Source organism: Lissotriton vulgaris, chromosome 4_1, assembly GCF_964263255.1.
Source record: "Lissotriton vulgaris chromosome 4_1, aLisVul1.2, whole genome shotgun sequence".
In the NCBI taxonomy this organism is placed as follows: domain Eukaryota; kingdom Metazoa; phylum Chordata; class Amphibia; order Caudata; family Salamandridae; genus Lissotriton; species Lissotriton vulgaris.
The window spans coordinates 1,851,124,522-1,851,144,952 of record NC_141691.1 but is presented as its reverse complement, the minus strand read 5'-3'; the positions used below and the strand labels follow the sequence as shown (position 1 = coordinate 1,851,144,952).

General features: G+C 46.1%; 1 protein-coding gene across 1 annotated transcript in view; it reads left to right on the top strand.

The window, feature by feature from the left end:
• The window catches only part of DSCC1 (DNA replication and sister chromatid cohesion 1), a 169,854-nt gene extending 167,648 nt beyond the window's left edge, over window positions 1–2,206 (top strand). The window contains exon 9 of the mRNA XM_086966161.1: window positions 1,455–2,206. Within this exon, the coding sequence (XP_086822287.1) occupies window positions 1,455–1,563 (109 nt within the window). The 3' untranslated portion in view covers window positions 1,564–2,206. The remainder of the gene's footprint in view (window positions 1–1,454) is intronic.
• The last annotated feature ends 18,225 nt before the right edge of the window (window positions 2,207–20,431 follow it).

Below are 20,431 nucleotides of genomic sequence, written 5' to 3'. Positions count from 1 at the left end.
AATCCTGGTCGCCCCCTCTAGCGGGCTACATAATTTGGGCAGGGAGGGGCTTCCCGCCCCCGGACGGCATTTGTCCCGGGCCCTCATTGGGTCAGGCTTTGCCTTCCCGTCCAGTTACAAAGAAAGGAAACCTCTTCTCGTACTGAGTTACCATTACATATGGTACTAGCAGCCTATTGGGTCCAGGGAAACCTAGCTTCACAGCTGTGTGGGTTTTATTCCCTGAAACCCCAGCTGCATCATCACGCAGCAGGGGCACAAGGTAGTACTTCATCATCAACACAACAGCAGCACAGACCTGCCTCCTACAGGGCACGAGCAGACATGTTGACAGTTTGATTTTAAGTGTGCAGAGGGCGAATTCTCCAGTGAACATTTGCTCATCAGTCGAACAGACCAGCAATCGATTAAGCTTCTAATTACAATACAGAGAACCAGACATATAGGTCCAATGGTTGCCACCAAACTATTACAAATTGTGAAAAGCCCCCCAGTATCACAACCATATCAGTTGCTTTTGTTAAAGTACCATTCATCCGTGGCCAGTGGAAGCCAGAACTAGAGGGGTATATCTCATAAGGCCCACAAGTCTCTCCCCAATTTGCACACAAAATGCTCAGCTTCCGCTGCTAAATGTTTGTATAGTCGTAGACCACGAGCCTGCACTCAATTTACTGGCCAACCCGCGAGGACCACTCCTGGACCAACATCAGTGGGCCCAGCCGCCCAAGTTACGGAAAGGCACCCCGGTGTGCCTGGCACATGGTCAAGGGCTATACCCGTCCTGCTACGTCCTCACTGGGTACCTAAGACAGCAGATCTAAGACACTGTTCGAGAAGCCGCCTATAGCATCTAGTTCAGCCACGGCCCACCCCTGGGCAGTTGCACTTAACACCACCTTCCGTTGCGGGCTGAGCCTGTCATTGGCTCCTCACAGTCATGTCTGCGGGGATCTTTATTGCCACTCCTCCAATGCAGCTACAGTGGTTATAAGTCATCCCATGCAACCCTTTCTGATGCCTCCAATATCTTGACTTTTTGTATGCTTTAGTAGAGCTTTTTTCAATCTCTCTACATTGATTGTGAGTGGAATAAAGTTTGATGTCAAATTTAAACTATTGTTTTTTTAAAACCATTTTACTATCCAAAATGTGTGAGCTTTCATTGTTCTTTCTTTAAGGATGTCTTGCTTATTTGGGAATAAAATTAGCATTAAAAAAAGCAGTTTGAGCTCCACAAAGCATGAACCTTTTTTTATTTAGGTAATAAACCTGATCCCTGTGGCAGCCTATGCAGTCAGATGGCCTCCCAAAATGGCTCTTATTTTAATGTTTACAGCCATGGAATATGATCATGGCTATGGCCTAGTTATTACTTCAAGGCTGTGACTACAGATTGTTTGTTTTGATAGTGCTTGCTCTATATTGACCTCTTTTCTTATTGTGTTAAACAGAGACTTGTGTGGAGAGAAGCAAACAATAGGAGCCTTGCTGACTAAATATGCTCGATCATCGATACAGAATGGCATCAAGGTTTATAATTCAAGACGGCCGATACAGTAATGGGAATGATTACTGTTGACAAATACTTTTTATGCAACATCATCATTTGTACGACATACATTAGTACAAGGAGGAAATCAAATTGCCATTCACAGTAATTACTACTGTGTATGCTAGCTATTTGGAAAGCATTTGGAATTTTCAAAAATTCAATATGCACGAGGGTACAATGTTGATGTACTGTTTTATTAGGTAACTGTACGATGTAATGCTATGACTTTCTTTCTTCTTTCCATTTGACATTAGGTCATAAATAGAGAAGACTACTTCATCATAGCTAATAAATACTTGCCTTACATTTTCAAAAAAGAAAACTTGGAATATATTTTGAGTGATCCTTGTAGTTCTATACAAGTGAGTAAACTATATGCCAAATAACCAAATTGTAGTTTACGCATCAAAAATTAAAAAGTTGATGCATGATTATCAATTTGTGTTTATTTAATTTTGTTTAGATGCTAACTGTTAATTTTGAATTGATTTTTTTTTAATGAATAATACAACCCTGATGTTTAGGCTTCTGCACACAATATGCGACACACATTTTGAATGATACTTGTAGTTCTATACAAGTGAGTGAACTGCACACTAAATAACCATATTGTATTTTACTCGTGAAATAAAAATACTGTGTGATTATCAATTTGTGTGTATTTCAGTATGTTTAAAGGTTAATTGTTAATCTTGAATTTATGTTTGAGCTTCTGCACACAATATGCAACAGATTGAATGGAATATAACATCTGTGTACTTTATTTTGTATTTTTAAGGGATTTTTTTTCTTCTGAATAGCAAATATTCCTGCGCGTTTTTGTATCAGTATTACTTTTGGCTAAAGGGGATAAAACATTTGTGGAATAGTCCAGTTTGGGTTTCCTGGTGGAGAAAAGGGACTTAAGTGGAATACTATCTCCCAGTAGGAGGGTAAAAACTTTATTGTATATACTATCTCCCAGTACATTTTTATTTTTAAAAGATTTCACGTAATTATCCGTCATTTGTCTTATTTTATTTTTTTTAAGTAAAAAGATTTTATGCGGTGTATTACAACAACTTCAAACAATAACGCCATAACACATTTGCTCTCGATTATGTAGAGCAATGAAGTCAAACAGCTCCACAAATCTTCAGAAATTAGTCCATAGTGGCAACTCAAATAATGACGAGATTCATGATTTTGTACACTCATCTTAATTAAGTATGCCAATCAATTGTGGGGTGGGAGGGCAGCTACATGGCAGGTATAAAAGATCTTGTCTATGAAGATCAGCTTGTGGGCCCCACCAGGATTTACATCTTGTCCATTTACGATCCCCAACTAGGTTGTTTTGGGGTATATTAAGAAAAAATAACTAATTTAAAAATAGATCTTCAGTACTTTCCAAATATGGAACACCCTAAAACGTGCAGTTACGATCATGGCCTTCAAGCGAATTTAAAAAATGAAACCCATCGCACTAGAACATGTGTACCCTCACCAATGGCATATTGATTACTGAACCCAGAACCGTGGGTGTTTCTCTTAACACTGGATTATCAGTCATTCTCCAGTTCCAAGCTCATACAAGAGTCATGGCAGGGGAGTATTTTACTTGTCCTCTATAAGCAGTCATTTGCACAGCCAGTAGGCATGGCCTTGTCATGCTGTACAATGGTTAATTATTTGCAAAAAAAAAAGCATAAACGTAAATGTGGATGCTGCATGCTTGTGTTAACATTTTAGATATAAAAATCATTCACCGATTTGGTTGTTTCACAAGTTTTTTTTTTAAATTAAATTTTTAAATGAAAAACTTTTCAGTTGTGCAATTTATTTTATTATTATTTGTGAATGAGACCATAATAAATCACTACGCAATAAAGCACTCAAATCACAAGCAGTTACGAGATTGTGTAAACACTTTATAACTTTAAAAAGGAGACGGAAAATAAATCGCCATTTAAGCGGGCACCCTAATGATAAGCATAATAAATAATCACTATTTAAAGCTAATATACAAAATAAAAAATAAAAATCACTCTTTGAGAACCTTTGTCACTTTATGCGGAGGTGAACCGTGTGCACACGCCTTGACGACTAACCAAAATGAAATTAACTAATGGGAAAAAGTGGGCTGGCCCATTACTCCGTGATGTATGTTGTGGTGGGCAGAAGCAAAATGTGAATGACAATCTAGCACATGGGTACTCACAAAGTTTCTCTCGGGGGCCAAATTTACAGTGTGGTTTGTGGCCGAGGGCCGCTCCGGTGGGGCGGGGTCGGTGGGGGAAGGGGAAGGGGAAGGGCTAGAGCAAAAAAAACTGTGACCAAGAGGTTGAACACAGGCCCCTGCAGCGGATGCCTTCATCCACTGAGCCACCAGACTCTGCATACACACTTCTCTCTCTCTGTCTCCCTCCCTCTCTCTATCTCGCCCTCCCTCTCTCTCCCTCCCTGTCTCCCTCTGTCTCCCTTCCTCTCTGTCTCCCTTCCTCTGTCTGTCTGCCTCTGTCTCCCGGACTCCCTCCCTCTGTCTCCCTCTGCCTCCCTCTCTCTCCCTCCCTCGCTCTCCCTCTGTCTCCCTCCCTCTCCATCTCTCTCCCTCCCTCGCTCTCCCTTCGTCTCCCGCTCCCTCCCCGTCTCTCTCTCTCTGCCTCGCTGTCTCTCAGTCTCTGCCTCTATCTGTCTGTCTGTCCCTGTCTCTATCTCTGCCTCTATCTGTCTCTATCTTTCTGTCTCCCTCCCTCTGTCTCCCTCCCTCTGTCTCCCTCCCTCTGTCTCCCTCCCTCTGTCTCCCTCCCTCTGTCTCCCTCCCTCTGTCACCCTCCGTCGGTCACCCTCCGTCCGTGTTGTACCCCTCACTATTTCCTTGCCCATATCCTTGACAATATAAGCCTTACATGTAAAGCAGCCCACTCGTCCTGTCCTTACTCTGCTCCTGCCCCCTCACAGTCCTCATAACCTGCAATATCATTACTCTGCGCTCATATTTGACATTGCTCCTACTCCCTTGCTCTCTTATGTTGATCCCTCACTTTTCTATACCTCCTCACTGCGCTCCTCATTCGTCTTGTATGCTTTACTCATACAAAGTCAGCCAGTACCTCTGTTTTTCCTTTCTCTGTCCCTTCCCTATACCTCTGCCGTCTTATTCTGCCTCTGCCCATTCATCTCTATGTACACACTGTGCCCCTATCCCCTCAGCTCTGACTCTACCTAATGTGTCACTGTGTTAACAACAAGGACCCCCTGATATGGATCAAGATCCTGGGACAGGGTAAACAATGTATGCAAAGTAACACTCCCAGGCACACAAACAAGATATTGGCACACTAGACTTGGCAAACAAACTATAATTAATAATAATCAACTAGTTCAATTTACGAAAATACATTTTTAATACGATAAAAATCATCAATACATTGATCAAAATTGATAAAATAACATTGACTAAAAAGTAACATACTTTCTAAAGAAATGCACAAAGCAAGCTGAATTGCCTGTAAAAAACGTTAGAAATATTTTCCACAACACAAGCACATAAATGTTTCACTCAGAATCATACAATTTAATAAAGTGGGGAAGCTGGGATTTGTACACAATTATTCTGCTGGGCTGCTTCCGAGGCATATAACTGTGTATAAACTGCATCTCCCCCAATTTCACCTGTAAACTTTCCGTAGCACCACAGTTGTGAACCGAGAGCCTGTAGCATCCCATTTACCTAAAGTGAAGCCATGCATGAAACAAACGTCTAGGCGCAGCCCACGGATCCATGTGAAGACTTTGCTGGATCCTTATTTGATTTATTCTGCTAACACCACGTGTCTGCTCTGAGACCATGAGGAAGTAAAGTCCGGGCTCGGCGGAAACCCTAACCAGGGGCCTTCAAAACATACATTTAACCACAGAGACCGCTTTGTTTTAGTGGCACCAATCGAGATATTAAAGAGGCCCCACTGTATGCGAGCAGTACGTACAAGTAGTACAGCCAAGGTTCTCAGTGGCAGGGCGAGCAAGTGAAGCCAGAGACAGAGGTGAGGGCGGGGGGCTATGGGTGAGCCTGCGAGACACTGTTTGTCATCGCATGCCTCTTTTATGCTTTTCCGGGCAAACGCGGTCCCGAGTAATTACAATAGGCAGAAATTATGCCATTTCTGTGCCTGCTGATTTCCACGGGGCCGCATGGAATGGCCTGGTGGGCCGCAAATGGCCCGCGGGCCATACTTGGAGTACCGCCGATCTAGCAGATCAATGCATGAAGCCCTCTGACCAAAAGTCCCACAGTATATTATTTATGAATGTTTTGGAAAACAATAGGCCAGACCTAAAAGGAGGACATACGCCAAATAACTACATGCTGGTTGCACTTTGGCATAATGAGAGTAAACAACTTATTAACACACAGGTGAATGAACCAAGCTCATAAAGTTTTACCTGCTTTAGACTTCCGCTTAAGCCCTGGTGAATCCATGCTAGACGTTCTGCTGTCAGTCATTACACTATATGACTGTCAGTCATTACACTATATGATTGATTGCAGTGCAGCATTTCTCAGCGAGGATAGGCACCTCCTCTGGCACAAACTAGATTGCTTGGGGATACCCTCAGTTTTTTGCTAGGGGGAAAAGCCCTAGGCAGGCGGCGGCGAGTACCTGACAGCTCATATTGGACTGAAACCAGGGGCTGCAGCGCCTCAACCAGCGCAATGACAGGTGGAAAGGGGGGGTCGCGCTTCCCACCAGCCTAAACTTGACACATTTTCTTGGCAGAAACACCAGGAAGTGGCAGACAGCCGCATGGAATCAGCACAAGCTCAGTCTCAAGCAGCAGGGGAACAGGGCGACCTCTCCCTACACAATATAATGGCAGACATCGGCAATGGGAGCACCTCCCCTGAATCGCGCATGGACTCCATATCAACGGAGGTCTCACTCAAAAGAGCAGACCTGCGGAAAATGTACACCAGGGTCAAAGAAGTCGAAGGCGCAACACACACGCTTGTGGCAGATTCTTCAGCTCTTAAGAAACAAGTTAATGAATTGGAGGCCATCTGTTAGCTACTTGTTGCCCAACTGGACGACTTGATCTAGACGGAACAACGTTCAGATTCCATGTGCCCCTGAAAGAGCAGAGGGCCCAGCAACAGAAGAACTCTTTGATTTTAAATTATCTACAACCTCAAAATCTCTTCAATTATTTCTCAATGGAAATGGCACACAGAGTACCGGCAGGCAAACCTAAACCGGGCGTGCCACCGAGATCAATATTAGCCTGGGTCTTTGTAGTGACTGACTCCACGCAGGTTGGTGATGTTCAAGTAGATTTATTGTAGATAGATGGGAGATCAGTAGTACATCAGTATATAGCCCCACCAGGAGCACCCAGTTAGGTACTCAGCCCTACTCCAACTGACTGCTTCATAGAACAACATTCCAAATGACATCATACCAGAGAGTTCTACAGATGGAGTAGTGGGAAATATGCATACACACAATATACAGGATACTACAGTCTTCAACTTTAGGGATAGGATATCATATCGCAGAACGCCTACAGTGCCCTGTCAGTCGAATACGAGAACAACACCATCACCATCTTTCCAGACTTCACCCTGAGGGTGCAGAGACAGAGACAACGTTTCCTCGACATCAAAAAGGTCCTTAGGGACAAAAAACATAAATATGCTATGTTGTTCCCTGCCAAGCTGAGGGTAGAGGCGAAGGGCAAAACATGGTTCTTTAATACTCAGGAGGATACATGGGAATGGCTGGATGGATGGCACAGAGTTGGTGATCCGGGCGCCCCTGATAGGCGGATGCAGCGATTCTGGAAGCCCCAGAAGAGAGTAGACCCTCGCACGGACGAGGTACAGCCCACAGAGAATGCAACGCCTGAGGGCCCGAAGAGCGTGTAAGCGCAGCAAAATCCGCTTCATAGTGGCACTCCATTAGGAAACAGATGGCTTAAACCTGTTCCGTCTATCCACACTTGCAACAGTCATGGTCTGAATGGACTAATACTCCAGGACGTTGACCCACAGTGATCGGCCTCCTATCCTAATATCCGAATACTGTGACGAGTGTCATATTATGAGAAGACAAAAGGAACAAACACTGTAATGTATTCACACCATGTCATGTTATTATGCATTTTTGGGGATCGGGGGTGGGACCAGGAGGTAGCATTGTTGCTCTGCAATGTTGGGGAGGGGTAGTTCAGACATCGTCCTGAAGGGAGGCAGGGTGGGAGTACTCTCAGGTTGTTGGTAATAGTTATAGTTACCGTTGTACTAGCAAGGAGTCACAACGGGGAGCTTTCCTCCACAGACTACATGCATCGCATCACTTGACCCTAAACTTATTGTATCTCACTGACCGGTGGAAACAGTCAAATAAACATGAGAGCTTGGCAATTAAAATACTTCCGGCACGCGAAACCAATACTCCGTCACCTCCACAATGATCCCGGCAAGCCCATACATGCAGGATAGGGGTACAGAGACCTCGCTCAAACTACTCTCTTGGAATGTTAACAGGCTAGGAGACAAACTTAAAAGCAGGATTGTGCTCCAATATATAAAGAGACACTCACCTGATGTTGTCCTTCTCCAGGAAACCCATTTAGTCGGGAACACATGCAAAGTGCTTGACGGAGGGGGACACAGATTAATTGCACACTTGGGCTTCACATCGGGGTCTAGAGGAACAGGTATACACTTGTGCAAGCACTTCCCCTTTATGGTAGACCAGACCATACAGACCGATAGAGTTGCTTTGCGGCCAAAGAGGCAGCTGGGAGGGAAGATGTAACAACATTATGTCGGCATATGTCCCCCCAACACTTCACAGGGCTGGTCTCCCAGACATGAGCAAAATTATAATAGACCTACCAGATGGCGATCTGGTTATAGGAGGAGACCTAAACATAATGCTCTGTGATCAGAAAAATCACCACCCACCCAGAGGCTCCCCTAGCTCCAGAATCAACCTGGCTGACTGTATGGCCACTTTGGACTCGTGGACGTGTGGCGCGGGATCAACCCTCTTGCATTGCAATACACATTCCACTCCGGAGCTCGTAACAGTCTCTCCCAAATAGATCATATTATAGCACTGGCCTACAAACTGCAGAACTTTAAAGATATACAGCATTTAGCAAGGGGTATTCGGATCACTCCCCAATTTGGGCACGCTACTCCCTAGTGACCCACCCATGCGTCTGACAATTTAAATCAACCCTTGGTACCTGACGGTCTCACTTATTGGGATCTGGCCTCATCAAATTCACTGACTATTATGTTAAAGAAAATGTTGGGTCAGTGGATTCACCCCAGATTCTTTGGGATGCTTTCAAGACAGTACTGATGGGAGATGCTCTCTTGCTTATAACAGGTCACAAAAAATAAAAGAGGAAAAAGCTGCAGGAGCTTGAGAAAGACTTACTATCCTGTGAACTAAATCTTACACTCACCCCAGATGGGACTGCCACACATACACTAGCCGTAAAGCGACAGGAATATAATAACTTACTAACGGAGGCAGCGAGGGCCCAACACTTAGCGAAACACAAAATATATGAACTCAGAGACAGGGCGGGAAAGCAGCTTGCATGGCTCGACTGGCAGGAATTGGCAAATCGCTGGGTGACCACCATGAAAGCAGATAATGGTACGATACTGAAGGACACGCAGGCAATAGCGGACGCCTTCGCGGCATACTTTGACGAACTGAATTTCCCTGCAGCCCCGGCCACTGCCCAGGAGTCCAGAGAAATATTGGTAGATCTCCCAATTCCGACTCTCTCCACAGACATATGAGGCTGACCCCACTGATGGTAAAATAATTTCTGCAATCTGCAGCATACAATCTGGGAAGGCGATGGGGCTGAACTGCCTCCCCGTAGAATTTTATAAACTAACAGCCATCAAAGTAACCCACATTTACGACAAATGTACCTTGAAAGTAAACAGCGAGGAATACTGCTCCAGGACCAAAGACTAGCCTCCATTTTTTTTGTTTGATCTGTTCATTAAGTTTTTACATTGAGTAGTACAGTTAACAGCATACACATTGCAATAAAGAATCTGTAGGTAGTCCACAAGGTAGAGTGCCCAACATAACATTGCAGGGACATGACAACCGGCTGACATCAGTACAAACTCAGTAACAGCAGATATCATCCACCAGGTTACATACACAAGTAAATATTTTTCTACGGAGCAGCTTGTCCTGGTTGCAATGCAGTATGAACAAATTGTATGGGCTCGTATTGGTTGCAAATACAAATTTTCATATGGCTTTAATCCATCATGTGAGTTCAATTAACCAAACAATCAAACAATCTTTTAGATAACATAAACCCAAGAACAGAACCATAAGGAAGGAAAGCAGGATCCCCACATAGGTGGGTAACAGAAAAGGACGTCATCATACATCAGTGCAGAAAATGCTGTTCATACAATCGTGCGTTTGCATAGTGAAATACCTAAAATCAATAAACGACAATTTGGGGTATATGGGGAACTTCATAGTGTTCAGTTCACAAGTCAAGCCACAGTACGATACATACAGAAAGCAATACTAAAAAGTGATAGGATTGTCGGGTGGGTCATCCGGAGTTAGCATCCCTTGTGGCAGGCACACCATTACATTCCATGCCGTAGAGATGGGAAACTGATGAAGACCCGACATATCCTCTATTATTAGCGAGACTGCCTCAGCCATAACCCAGTTTAACATAGAGTGAAACCACGCTGTCAGCGGCGGGGGTTCCTCTGCCTTCCACAGGCATGTGATAAGCCGATTGGCTGCAACTAGGCCTACATTCAGAAACCTAGAAGAGACTTTGTTTTTTGCTTCTTGGAAAAATCCATGTTATGCATGCCTCCCATGTCCGCGGCAACTCCCTATCTGTGCTAGCAGCCAACACACAGAAAACCCCATCCCATTACGATTACAATGCAAAGCAAGACCAGAGCATGTGTAACAAATCCGCATTTACTAGCGCACAACAAGTACAGCACTCATCTAATCTATTCAAATACTTATTGCTCTTGTATGGTGATGGGTATGCACTACGGACAACATAAAATTGGATTGGTCTGAAGCGAGCGGTTCTAGGGATCAATCTGGGGCTTGCCAAAACAGTGGACCATTCTTTGTCTGAGTATGGTCTCGCCCGATCCGCTTCCCATTTGGTGAGTCGCAGTGTTAGGTACACCATGGTGTGTTCCCGGATCGACTCTGCTAACCATTTCACCAGATGTTGCCCGTGCCCATTACGTGCACATATTGTATTAAGGGATGTGTTGAGGGTGCCTGCGAAATGTCACCCCACCAGAATCTTAGCATGGCCGTCCAGGCGGCATGATTCAGGAACTGACCTGGGGGACTACTTCCTCTTCTGTTAAGGAGAGGAACGGCCATAGCGCGCCTGCTCCGTACAAATCTCCCAATGTGGTTATATCAGCCTCCAACCAGTCGGGGAGATCCGTTGCCCGGACTCGTCCCCTTGCTGTCGGCATACCTAGTAAAGGCAGAAGGAGTGCATACCGTGTGACGTGCCTGGTGAAGCGCAGCGCCCTGCGAAAACATTTCTGCGCAATCCGGACCAGCAAAGGTAGAGACTCGGAGGATCTGTTCGCGGGATGAAATAATAAGAGGATCCTATCCGAGGAGTACAGAAGCTCTTGTTCAGCCGAATCTGTCAAGTGTAGTTCCTCCACCCATTTCGCCACCCACAATATCTGGGACACCAAAAAAGAGTGCTCTAGGTTGGGTAAGGCCAGCCCACCCTGCGACCGTGGCAAGTACAGCTTCATCAATGCCACCCTGCACCGCGTGTTATTCCAGATAAAAGCCCTGATGATCCCTTCAAGGGAAGTAAGCAGGTAGATAGCGGGAGATTGGCGAAATAATAAAGACAACGTGGCAGCATTACCATCTTTATCAATTCCACCCTGCCTATAACAAAGGTTGAGAGCCTTCCAAAATTCGATTTGAGACTTGAGCGCTGTGATTGCCCTAGAGATGCTGCCATCTAGAAGATCACGGTCATCATGATAGATGTGTATACCCAAGTATTGGAATGCCACCAGTTGCCAGTCAACCACTGTCCCATCCACCTGTAGATTAGGATTTTCCATTCCAGAGGTGAAGGGATGACTGGAAAAAGACCAGATTTACCTCAGTGTACACCAAGCCCGGATAATAAAGCAAATGACTGGAGTGTGCCCGGAGATCTTTGACATAGAGCAGGATGTCGTCTGCATAAAGTGAGACTGCGTGCAGCCCGTCCCCAAGGTGTATCCCCCAATCAGGCGCCGAATTTCGTAGCGCCATCACCAGCGGCTAAATTGCCAAGACAAAAATTAATGGGGAGAGAGGGCACCCCTGTCAGGTACCCCTTTCTATCAGTATGGATTTGGCGAACCGAGTGTTCGAGGCATATGAGCTGCAGATTACACACTATGCTAATATTTCCACCTAGTGTTGGGCCCGGATGTTTGCAGTTTGTTTTGTTGTAGAAAAGTCTTTGGGAGTCACGGGATAGGTGACTCCTCCTTAGGATGATACTACGCATGGACATCGGCTATATCCCCAGATTGTTTTTTTCCGCCTCCGGGCTCGGATGTGTTTCCAGCGCTCCGTGTTGGAACCGATTTCCTTCGGCGCGCAATCCTCACCAAACTACAAAACTTAGTTTTGAATGCTTTTCCAGTCAACGCGATTCTTCAAACATCGAGGATCTCGATTCCGGTCGTTGTCGACGTCCTTCGGGCCTACCTAGGCCTCGACTCCAGCTCATGGAAAGGACACCATTCAAAAAGTGTCCTCAATGTGGGTCTAAGTTTCCCCACACCGACCTTCATGAGGTGTGTAACCTCTGTCTCTCTACGGAGCACGAGGCGAAAGACTGTTCAGCTTGTGCCACTTTCTGCTCCAAAAAGACTATCCGGGACCGAAGAGCGAGGAGAACAATGGCTCAAAGATCTTCAGCTCCCAATCCGGACGACATCTTCGAGGAAGACTTCAACGTCCCATAACAGTATGACGTCAACAGCAGCTCCGAAGCAGAAGATTCCGAAGTCGAGAACATCACTCCAGCTCAGCGGGTCATAAGTAAAACCGTCCACCTCGACACAGAAGGCCCCGGTCACACCCTCGCCCTCCAGCTCGGGTGCACACCGTCAAACTGCTTCTACTGCCCCGCCTTCGGGCCCAGCTTAGAAGCTAACCAAGCCTTCAGACGACTCGACCTCGATTCAACCTTCACACGGTGCCGGCGCACACATACCGGCACCGTAAAAGACAACGGCCCCGACATCCAAACCATCGGCACCGAAGCACACTACTCCTTCGGCACTGAAACCCAGGCCGGATCCAAGCAAACCCGCTTCTGATTCCAAAACACCACCGGAACCGAAAAAATCATCGGATCTGAAAAAGTCGTCGGATCCAAAAACCGTACCGGAACCGAAAAAACACTCGGGACCGAAAAAAGCTTTGGAGCCGAAAAAGACAGCTGCCTCGCCGGTGAAAGACATTGCCAAGAAACCAAAACAAGCCATCTCGGTGCACAAGTCTCCCTCTGCACAAAAGATCAATCCCCGGTAGTGGATTTACCCTATCCAGACCCCGCTCAAAAAACTCTGGCCAAGGACCCATCACTGGACACCTAGTTTTGGCTCCAAATAAGCGACCACTGGACACACCAGCTCCGCATTCAAAGAAGGACATGGCTACCTCTCCCTTAAGACTGCCTTCCCCTTCTCTTTCACCTGTACCATCACCACCACCTCTTGTACCACAGCATTCTCCAGCAGCCCCTATCACACCACAAAGGGATGATAGCTCTGATGATATGGGAGGGTAACATACCTCATCCAACCACGCCCACAGGATCCCCAGACCCCTGGGACAATTATACCACCCCAGATGTCCTGATTGTCCCTCAGGATGACATATACCCCTCAAGGCCTTCCCCACCAGAAGACACTATAGGGTTTAATGAATTAATTCACAGGGCTGCACATTATCATGGGGTAGACATTTATACAGACCCTGTTGAGGAAGACTTCCTAATGGATACATTCGATAATGCACAAAGGTTTTCATCAATTTTACCCATGCGTAAAGGAGTGATTAAGCATGCCCCTGAAGTCTTCAAAGACCCAGTCAGAACTCGGGTCATTAACCCTCAGATAGAGATAAAATATAAAGCTGCCCCTTCAGACCCAGCATATATTAAAGGCCCAGTACCACTAGACTCACTTGTAGTTTCTAACGCAAGCAAGAGAGCTAACTCACAAACATCGGGTGAGGCTGCACCACCAGATAAGGAGTCTAAGCTACTTGACGCATCAGGCAAAAGAACAGCGTCTCAAGCAGCAAACATGTGGCTTATCGCCAATACACAGGCACTGCTAGCCAGATATGACAGGGCACATTACGATGAGCTAGAGTCACTAATGAGGCACCTCCCTGACAAGTACAAGGATAGACCAAACAAGCTCATTCAAGAGGGGAAAAATATCACAAACACCTCTATTAGGTGTGCCCTCGATGCAGCAGAAACGGCCTCTAGGGCAGTTAACACCAGCGTTTTGCTACGCAGACACGATTGGCTTCGCATATCAGGGTTCAAACCTGAGGTACAAAGCGCTATTCTTAACCATCCCTTTGACGAACAACACCTATTTGGACCAGAGGTAGATGTATCATTAGAGAAAATAAAAAAAGATACAGACCCTGCCAAATCTATGGGAGCCCTGCAGTCGCAGGCTCCCAGACGTTCATTTCGTCACTCATCCTATCGAGGTGCCACCAGGGGATATACCTCAGACACAGCTTCTACCTCGTACAAAGCCCCTACACAGTCTACCTACAGTAAAGGCTACCAAAGGGGTGGGTACAGGGGTAACGATAATAAAGGCAAAGGCAAAAATAACAACTCACGCTCTGCCTTTACCCCTGCCAAATGACTCCCTTCCCCTTCCCCCGCCTCATTCCACTCCTATCGGGGGAAGACTCCAACAGTACCTGCCAGCCTGGGAAAACATCACACAGGTGGGTGCTCCAAATAATTCAATCCGGTTATTGTCTGGAACTAACATCTACCCCCCCAAACATACCACCCAAGCAGCGTCAAATGTCACAGGAACATTTAACATTGCTCAGACAGCCCTCGCACATACAACAGTATCTCGGCGCTACAATAAACACCCAACTAACACTAGCTTATCCCTCTCCAGCCAGGATAACAAGTGTACAATGTTTTGGTATATAGTGGAACTCAGTATCCTGTTCATGGGGGCACTAATGTACCGGCGATGCTGTGTGTTCTGCACAAAAGGGAGGGTGTAATCCACCTATTTAATGTTACTCTAGACCGGCGGTACTCAAAGTACGGCCCGCGGGCCATTTGCGGCCCGCCAGGCCATTCCATGCGGCCCCCGTGGAAATCAGCAGGCACAGAAATGGCATAATTTCTGCCTATTGTAATTACTCGGGACCGCGTTTGCCCGGAAAAGCATAAAAGAGGCATGCGATGACAAACAGTGTCTTGCAGGCTCACCCATAGCCCCCTGCCCTCACCTCCGTCTCTGGCTTCACTTGCTCGCCCTGCCACTGAGAACCTTGGCTGTGCTACTTGTACGTACTGCTCGCAGACAGTGGGGCCTCCTTAATATCTCGATTGGTGCCACTAAAACAGAGCGGTCTCTGTGGTTAAATGTATGTTTTGAAGGCCCCTGGTTAGGGTTTCCGCCGAGCCCGGACTTTACTTCCTCATGGTCTCAGAGCAGACATGTGGTGTTAGCAGAATAAATCAAATAAGGATCCAGCAAAGTCTTCACATGGATCCGTGGCTGCGCCTAGCCGTTTGTTTCATGCATAGCTTCACTTTAGGTAAATGGGATGCCACAGGCTCTCGGTTCACAACTGTGGTGCTACGGAAAGTTTACAGGTGAAATTGGGGGAGATGCAGTTTATACACAGTTATATGCCTCGGAAGCAGCCCAGCAGAATAATTGTGTACAAATCCCAGCTTCCCCTCTTTATTAAATTGTATGATTCTGAGTGAAACATTTATGTGCTTGTGTTGTGGAAAATATTTCTAACATTTTTTACAGGCAATTCAGCTTGCTTTGTGCATTTCTTTAGAAAGTATGTTACTTTTTAGTCATCCAACACTACCAGTCTGAGTCTTTGCACAGATGTAGCATCAGGTCGTTTATGCTGCAGAATTGAACAGCAAATAGTTATTGGTTGTGGCACACATTAGGTAGAGTCAGAGCTGAGGGGATAGGGGCACAGTGTGTACATAGAGATGAATGGGCAGAGGCAGAATAAGACGGCAGAGTTAAAGGGAAGGGACCGAGAAAGGAAAAACAGAGGTACTGGCTGACTTTTTATGAGTAAAGCATACAAGCCGAATGAGGAGTGCAGTGAGGAGGTATAGAAAGGTGAGGGATCAACATAAGAGAGCAAGGGAGTAGGAGCAATGTCAAATATGAGCGCAGAGTAATGATATTGCAGGTTATGAGGACTGTGAGGGGGAAGGAGCAGAGTAAGGACAGGACGAGTGGGCTGCTTTACATGTAAGGCTTATATTGTCAAGGATATGGGCAAGGAAATAGTGAGGGGTACAACACGGACGGAGGGTGACCGACGGAGGGTGACCGAGGGAGAGAGACAGAGGGAGGGAGAGAGAGAAGGAGGGAGACAGAGAGATAGAGATAGACAGATAGAGGCAGAGATAGGGCAGGGGCAGACAGATAGAGGCAGAGACAGACAGAGGGAGACAGAGGGAGGGAGACAGGGACAGACAGACAGATAGAGGCAGAGACTGAGAGACAGCGAGGCAGAGAGACGGAGAGGGAGCGGGAGACGGAGGGAGAGCGAGGGAGGGAGAGAGATGGAGAGGGAGGGAGACAGAGGGAGAGCGAGACAGAGGGAGAGCGAGGGAGGGAGAGAGAGGGAGGCAGAGGGAGACAGAGGGAGGGAGTCAGGGAGACGGAGGCAGACAGACAGAGGAAGGGAGACAGAGAGGAAGGGAGACCGAGAGGGAGACAGAGGGAGGGACAGATAGGGAGGGAGACAGGCAGAGAGAGGGAGGGTGAGATAGAGAGAGGGAGGAAGACAGAGAGAGAGGGAGGAAGACTGAGAGAGAGAGAAAGAAGTGTGTATGCCGAGTCTGATGGCTCAGTGGATGAAGGCATCCGCTGCAGGGGCCTGTGTTCAACCTCTTGGTCACAGTTTTTTTTTGCTCTAGCCCTGCCCCCTTCCCCCACCGACCCCGCCCCACCGGTGCGGCCCTCAGCCACAAACCACACTGTAAATTTGTCCCCCGAGAGAAACTTTGTGAGTACCCATGCTCTAGACTTTGGGGTAGTTGGGGAATCTATCTTTTATGAGTTCGTCTCCGACTTCACAGAAAACAATGTGCATAAGAATTGCCCTTAAGTCCAATTCGTCAGGCCCCCGATATATACCTGTAGCTGAGAAGTCAGAGAATTCAAGATTATAACGGGCAATGGCAAGGATAATCTTACTCTGTATAGGGTTTCGAGGCCAGGAAGAAGTAAACGTTTTGGGGATTTCTAAACCTGGGGATAATAGATGGATATATACGTGGATCCACTCTGGTGTTTTGAGCGATGATACGCCTATTATTCTTTTGTCAAATACTGCCTGAAGCGCCTGCATTAGGCTTGTAAAAGAATGAGTTGTGCAACTGAATGAGGGTGTACTATTTGCGTCTGTTTTTGAAGGTGTTTGGTTCTGGCTCAAGGGGGCACGAAAATGCTGGTGCAATAGATAGAGTAACCTGTCTGGTGTGGCTATAGTCAATGTTGAGTGTTTGAAGTATTGTGAGAAGAACCGTGCTGGTGAGGGGTGTCACGTGGATGAAGCAGGACGGACGACAGTCAGAAATGCCCACAACGTTATTGTTGATCAGAAATATTGTGATATTGTTGTGGGTATTATCGTTCATTCCCCTACATGAAGTTGGAACAATGGGGTAGGTTGTCAAGGTTAGGTAAGGATGCAGGCTCTGCGGGGTCTTGCAAGTAGTCAGACAATAGTGCTCTTAGAAGAGGTATTGTATCGTCCTCAGACTGTGAGTGGAAAGAATTAGTGTCGGAGACTGAGGGTGTAGGGGAGTCGGGACCTTCGCCTTCCAGAGGTGGAATGGACGCCGCTTCAGATGCTGACTGTATGGAATCTACTGAGGAATCTTCGTCAGTGATAAAAATAGGCGAGTTGGCTGGATGGTTAGGGTAACCTAGGTATTCACGGGGTAGAAAGGGGGGGCAGATAGGGTGGAGGAATTAGAGGATTCTTCTGCGTACAAGGGGAGGCAAAGCATAACTGGTGTGGGGGGGCAGAAAGAGCAAGGGGTAGGAGAAAATACAAATTCTAAGCAAATATGGGATAAGGAAAGCGGAAGGTATACCTGGAGCGGGGAAGGAATGTCCGAACCTAAAAAAGGATTTACCCTTCTCTTTCATAGGTAACGGCTCTGTATCTGTTGGGCATAACGCAGATTGTAACACAACTATCTTCAATTTCGATATGCAGTTCGGCACCTCCACTTTAATGGACTACTACTGGGCGTGCGGAGAATACATCTATCTCCAGCTTCCTCCTCAGTGGTTCGGACTGTGCTCTTTGGTAACTTTGCATGAAGTACATCTGGTTGTGCCGGCATCGAATGCCTCCCACATACTGTCACACCCCATGTCAGGCGACGTGACATTCCTCCACCGACACCGGCGAACAGCGGAATACTTCGCAGCAGAGGCCCTTGGTAAAGTTCCAGAAGAATTCCGCCTCTTCAACGACGTCCAGCTTTTCTTCAGCAGGGTACTTCCAATGTTCCAAACTCAGGCTAATGCTCGCTGGCTGGAAGTGACGGGCTATGAGGCCATGAAAGCCATCAACAGCACTAGGAACGGACTGAATGCAATTAGGGAAGAACTACGCCCCCTAAGACTGATGGTTCTGGAGCATCGCTACTTCCTGGACATGCTAACTGCCAAAGATGGTGGTTTGTGTCATCGAATAGGAAAATCCTGCTGCACTTTCATACCAGGAAATGACGTGGATAACGGATCAATAGCAAGGGCCATTGAGGAGTTGACCAACTTGGGAAAAGAAATGACGACCGAAGGAGGTGCCCCTGCGGATATTATTCCAGCGAACTGGTTCGATTTTGGCTGGATGCCCTCATGGCTTACAGCAATACTGAAATTAGTGATACCCATAGTTGGGATTATGTTACTTCTGTGTTGCGCCTTTCAGATTGGGAGTCACTGTATTAAAAGATTAAGTACCAAGGCAGTAGGGATGAATTATGCTAGCACAGGGATTTACCAGGTAGCAAAGTATGAAGACATGGATAGGATTCCCGGGGATGGGACTGGAGAACAATTAGAAATGGACTAGCTAGCGCCACCAGACATTCACTATGGCATACCAACTGCTCCCCCACTTCCCCCAGGTAGAAACACACTAAAGAAGAATTCTGCAGCAGTTCAATATGAGCGTCTGCTAAATGAATCCGGTGCAGATTATGCCGAAATACAAGGTAGGCAAATAGGAGAAGGATAAATAAATAGGTAAAAAAGGAAAGAGAGGGGCTCTTAGTGACCCAAAGGGAAATAGAGCACCAATATACTTGAAAAGTAAAACAAGAAATTTCCCAGTGGGAGATATTGTTTCCTGCTCATAGGTCAGTCAGATTGTTGGCAATGCCGAATATGACTTTGAAGTTGGCGTCGACGCGTTTCGGAAGCTTAAAAACTGATAATGGTCAGTTTACAAATCCTGACCACACAGCGGTGATCGAAGAGACGCCACGAGAATTAGCACCGGGGAAGTCAGCCGTGTGCATCCACTAGCCACGTGTATTACCCTACCCGGTTGCTGGACAAGAACCCCATTCAGGGAAGGCGACCCATTTATATCTGGGTTTAAGAACAGCACCTGAAATTGTTACGAGACTTGAAATTTTAAAGAAACATCGCACTGTGCGAGCACAAGGACCTCGTAAAGCCCACTATCCATGAAAATTACTTTTATCGAAATAGACGAGTGTCGCGATAAAAACTCCTATCCACAAATTGAGGTAGAAGAGTAAACAAACCTCAGGTGTCTGTTACGGATGAGAAACAGAGGATTACTATATACCTGGTGGCCTCTATACAGAAATAGCAACGACTACGGTTTACTATCAACGTGTGGAGAATACGTACACAAATTGTCCTGAAGAAGGAAGCCATTATCAGTTTTTAAGCTTCCGAAACGCGTCGACGCCAACTTCAAAGTCATATTCGGCATTGCCAACAATCTGACTGAACAAAAGGAATATTTTTTCCTCTTAGTGTTGACAAATGAGAGTCCGAAATGACAGATCAAAGACAGATATAAGTGTCTCCTTAGACTAATTTCTCCACGTCCACATTAGGTGGCTTTTAATTGTGCAATTTATTGTGTTTATGTTTTTTTAATTTTTATTTTCAGACCAGTGTTGTATATTTTAGAATAAAGTGTATATTTTTTATAATACTAATAGACTGGGTGGTTTTCCTTTCTGGCGAGTGTTCTCCCGTTCCACAAAGATGAATGGCATGAATGGTGTTTGACAGTTGAGCCCTGACCTATGAGCAGGAAACAATATCTCCCACTGGGAAATTTCTTGTTTTACTTTTCAAATAGGAGAAGGAGCCAGGCAACAAGGGCCACTGCAAGGCAGCTTTAAGTGTTATGTTAACAACACGCCCTGGCTACAGCCACTATCGGAAGGGTCACCAAGATACTCAATAAAGAGTGTGTTCATAAATGAACAAGAGGAGGGAGATGATGAAGGGTTAAAATCACG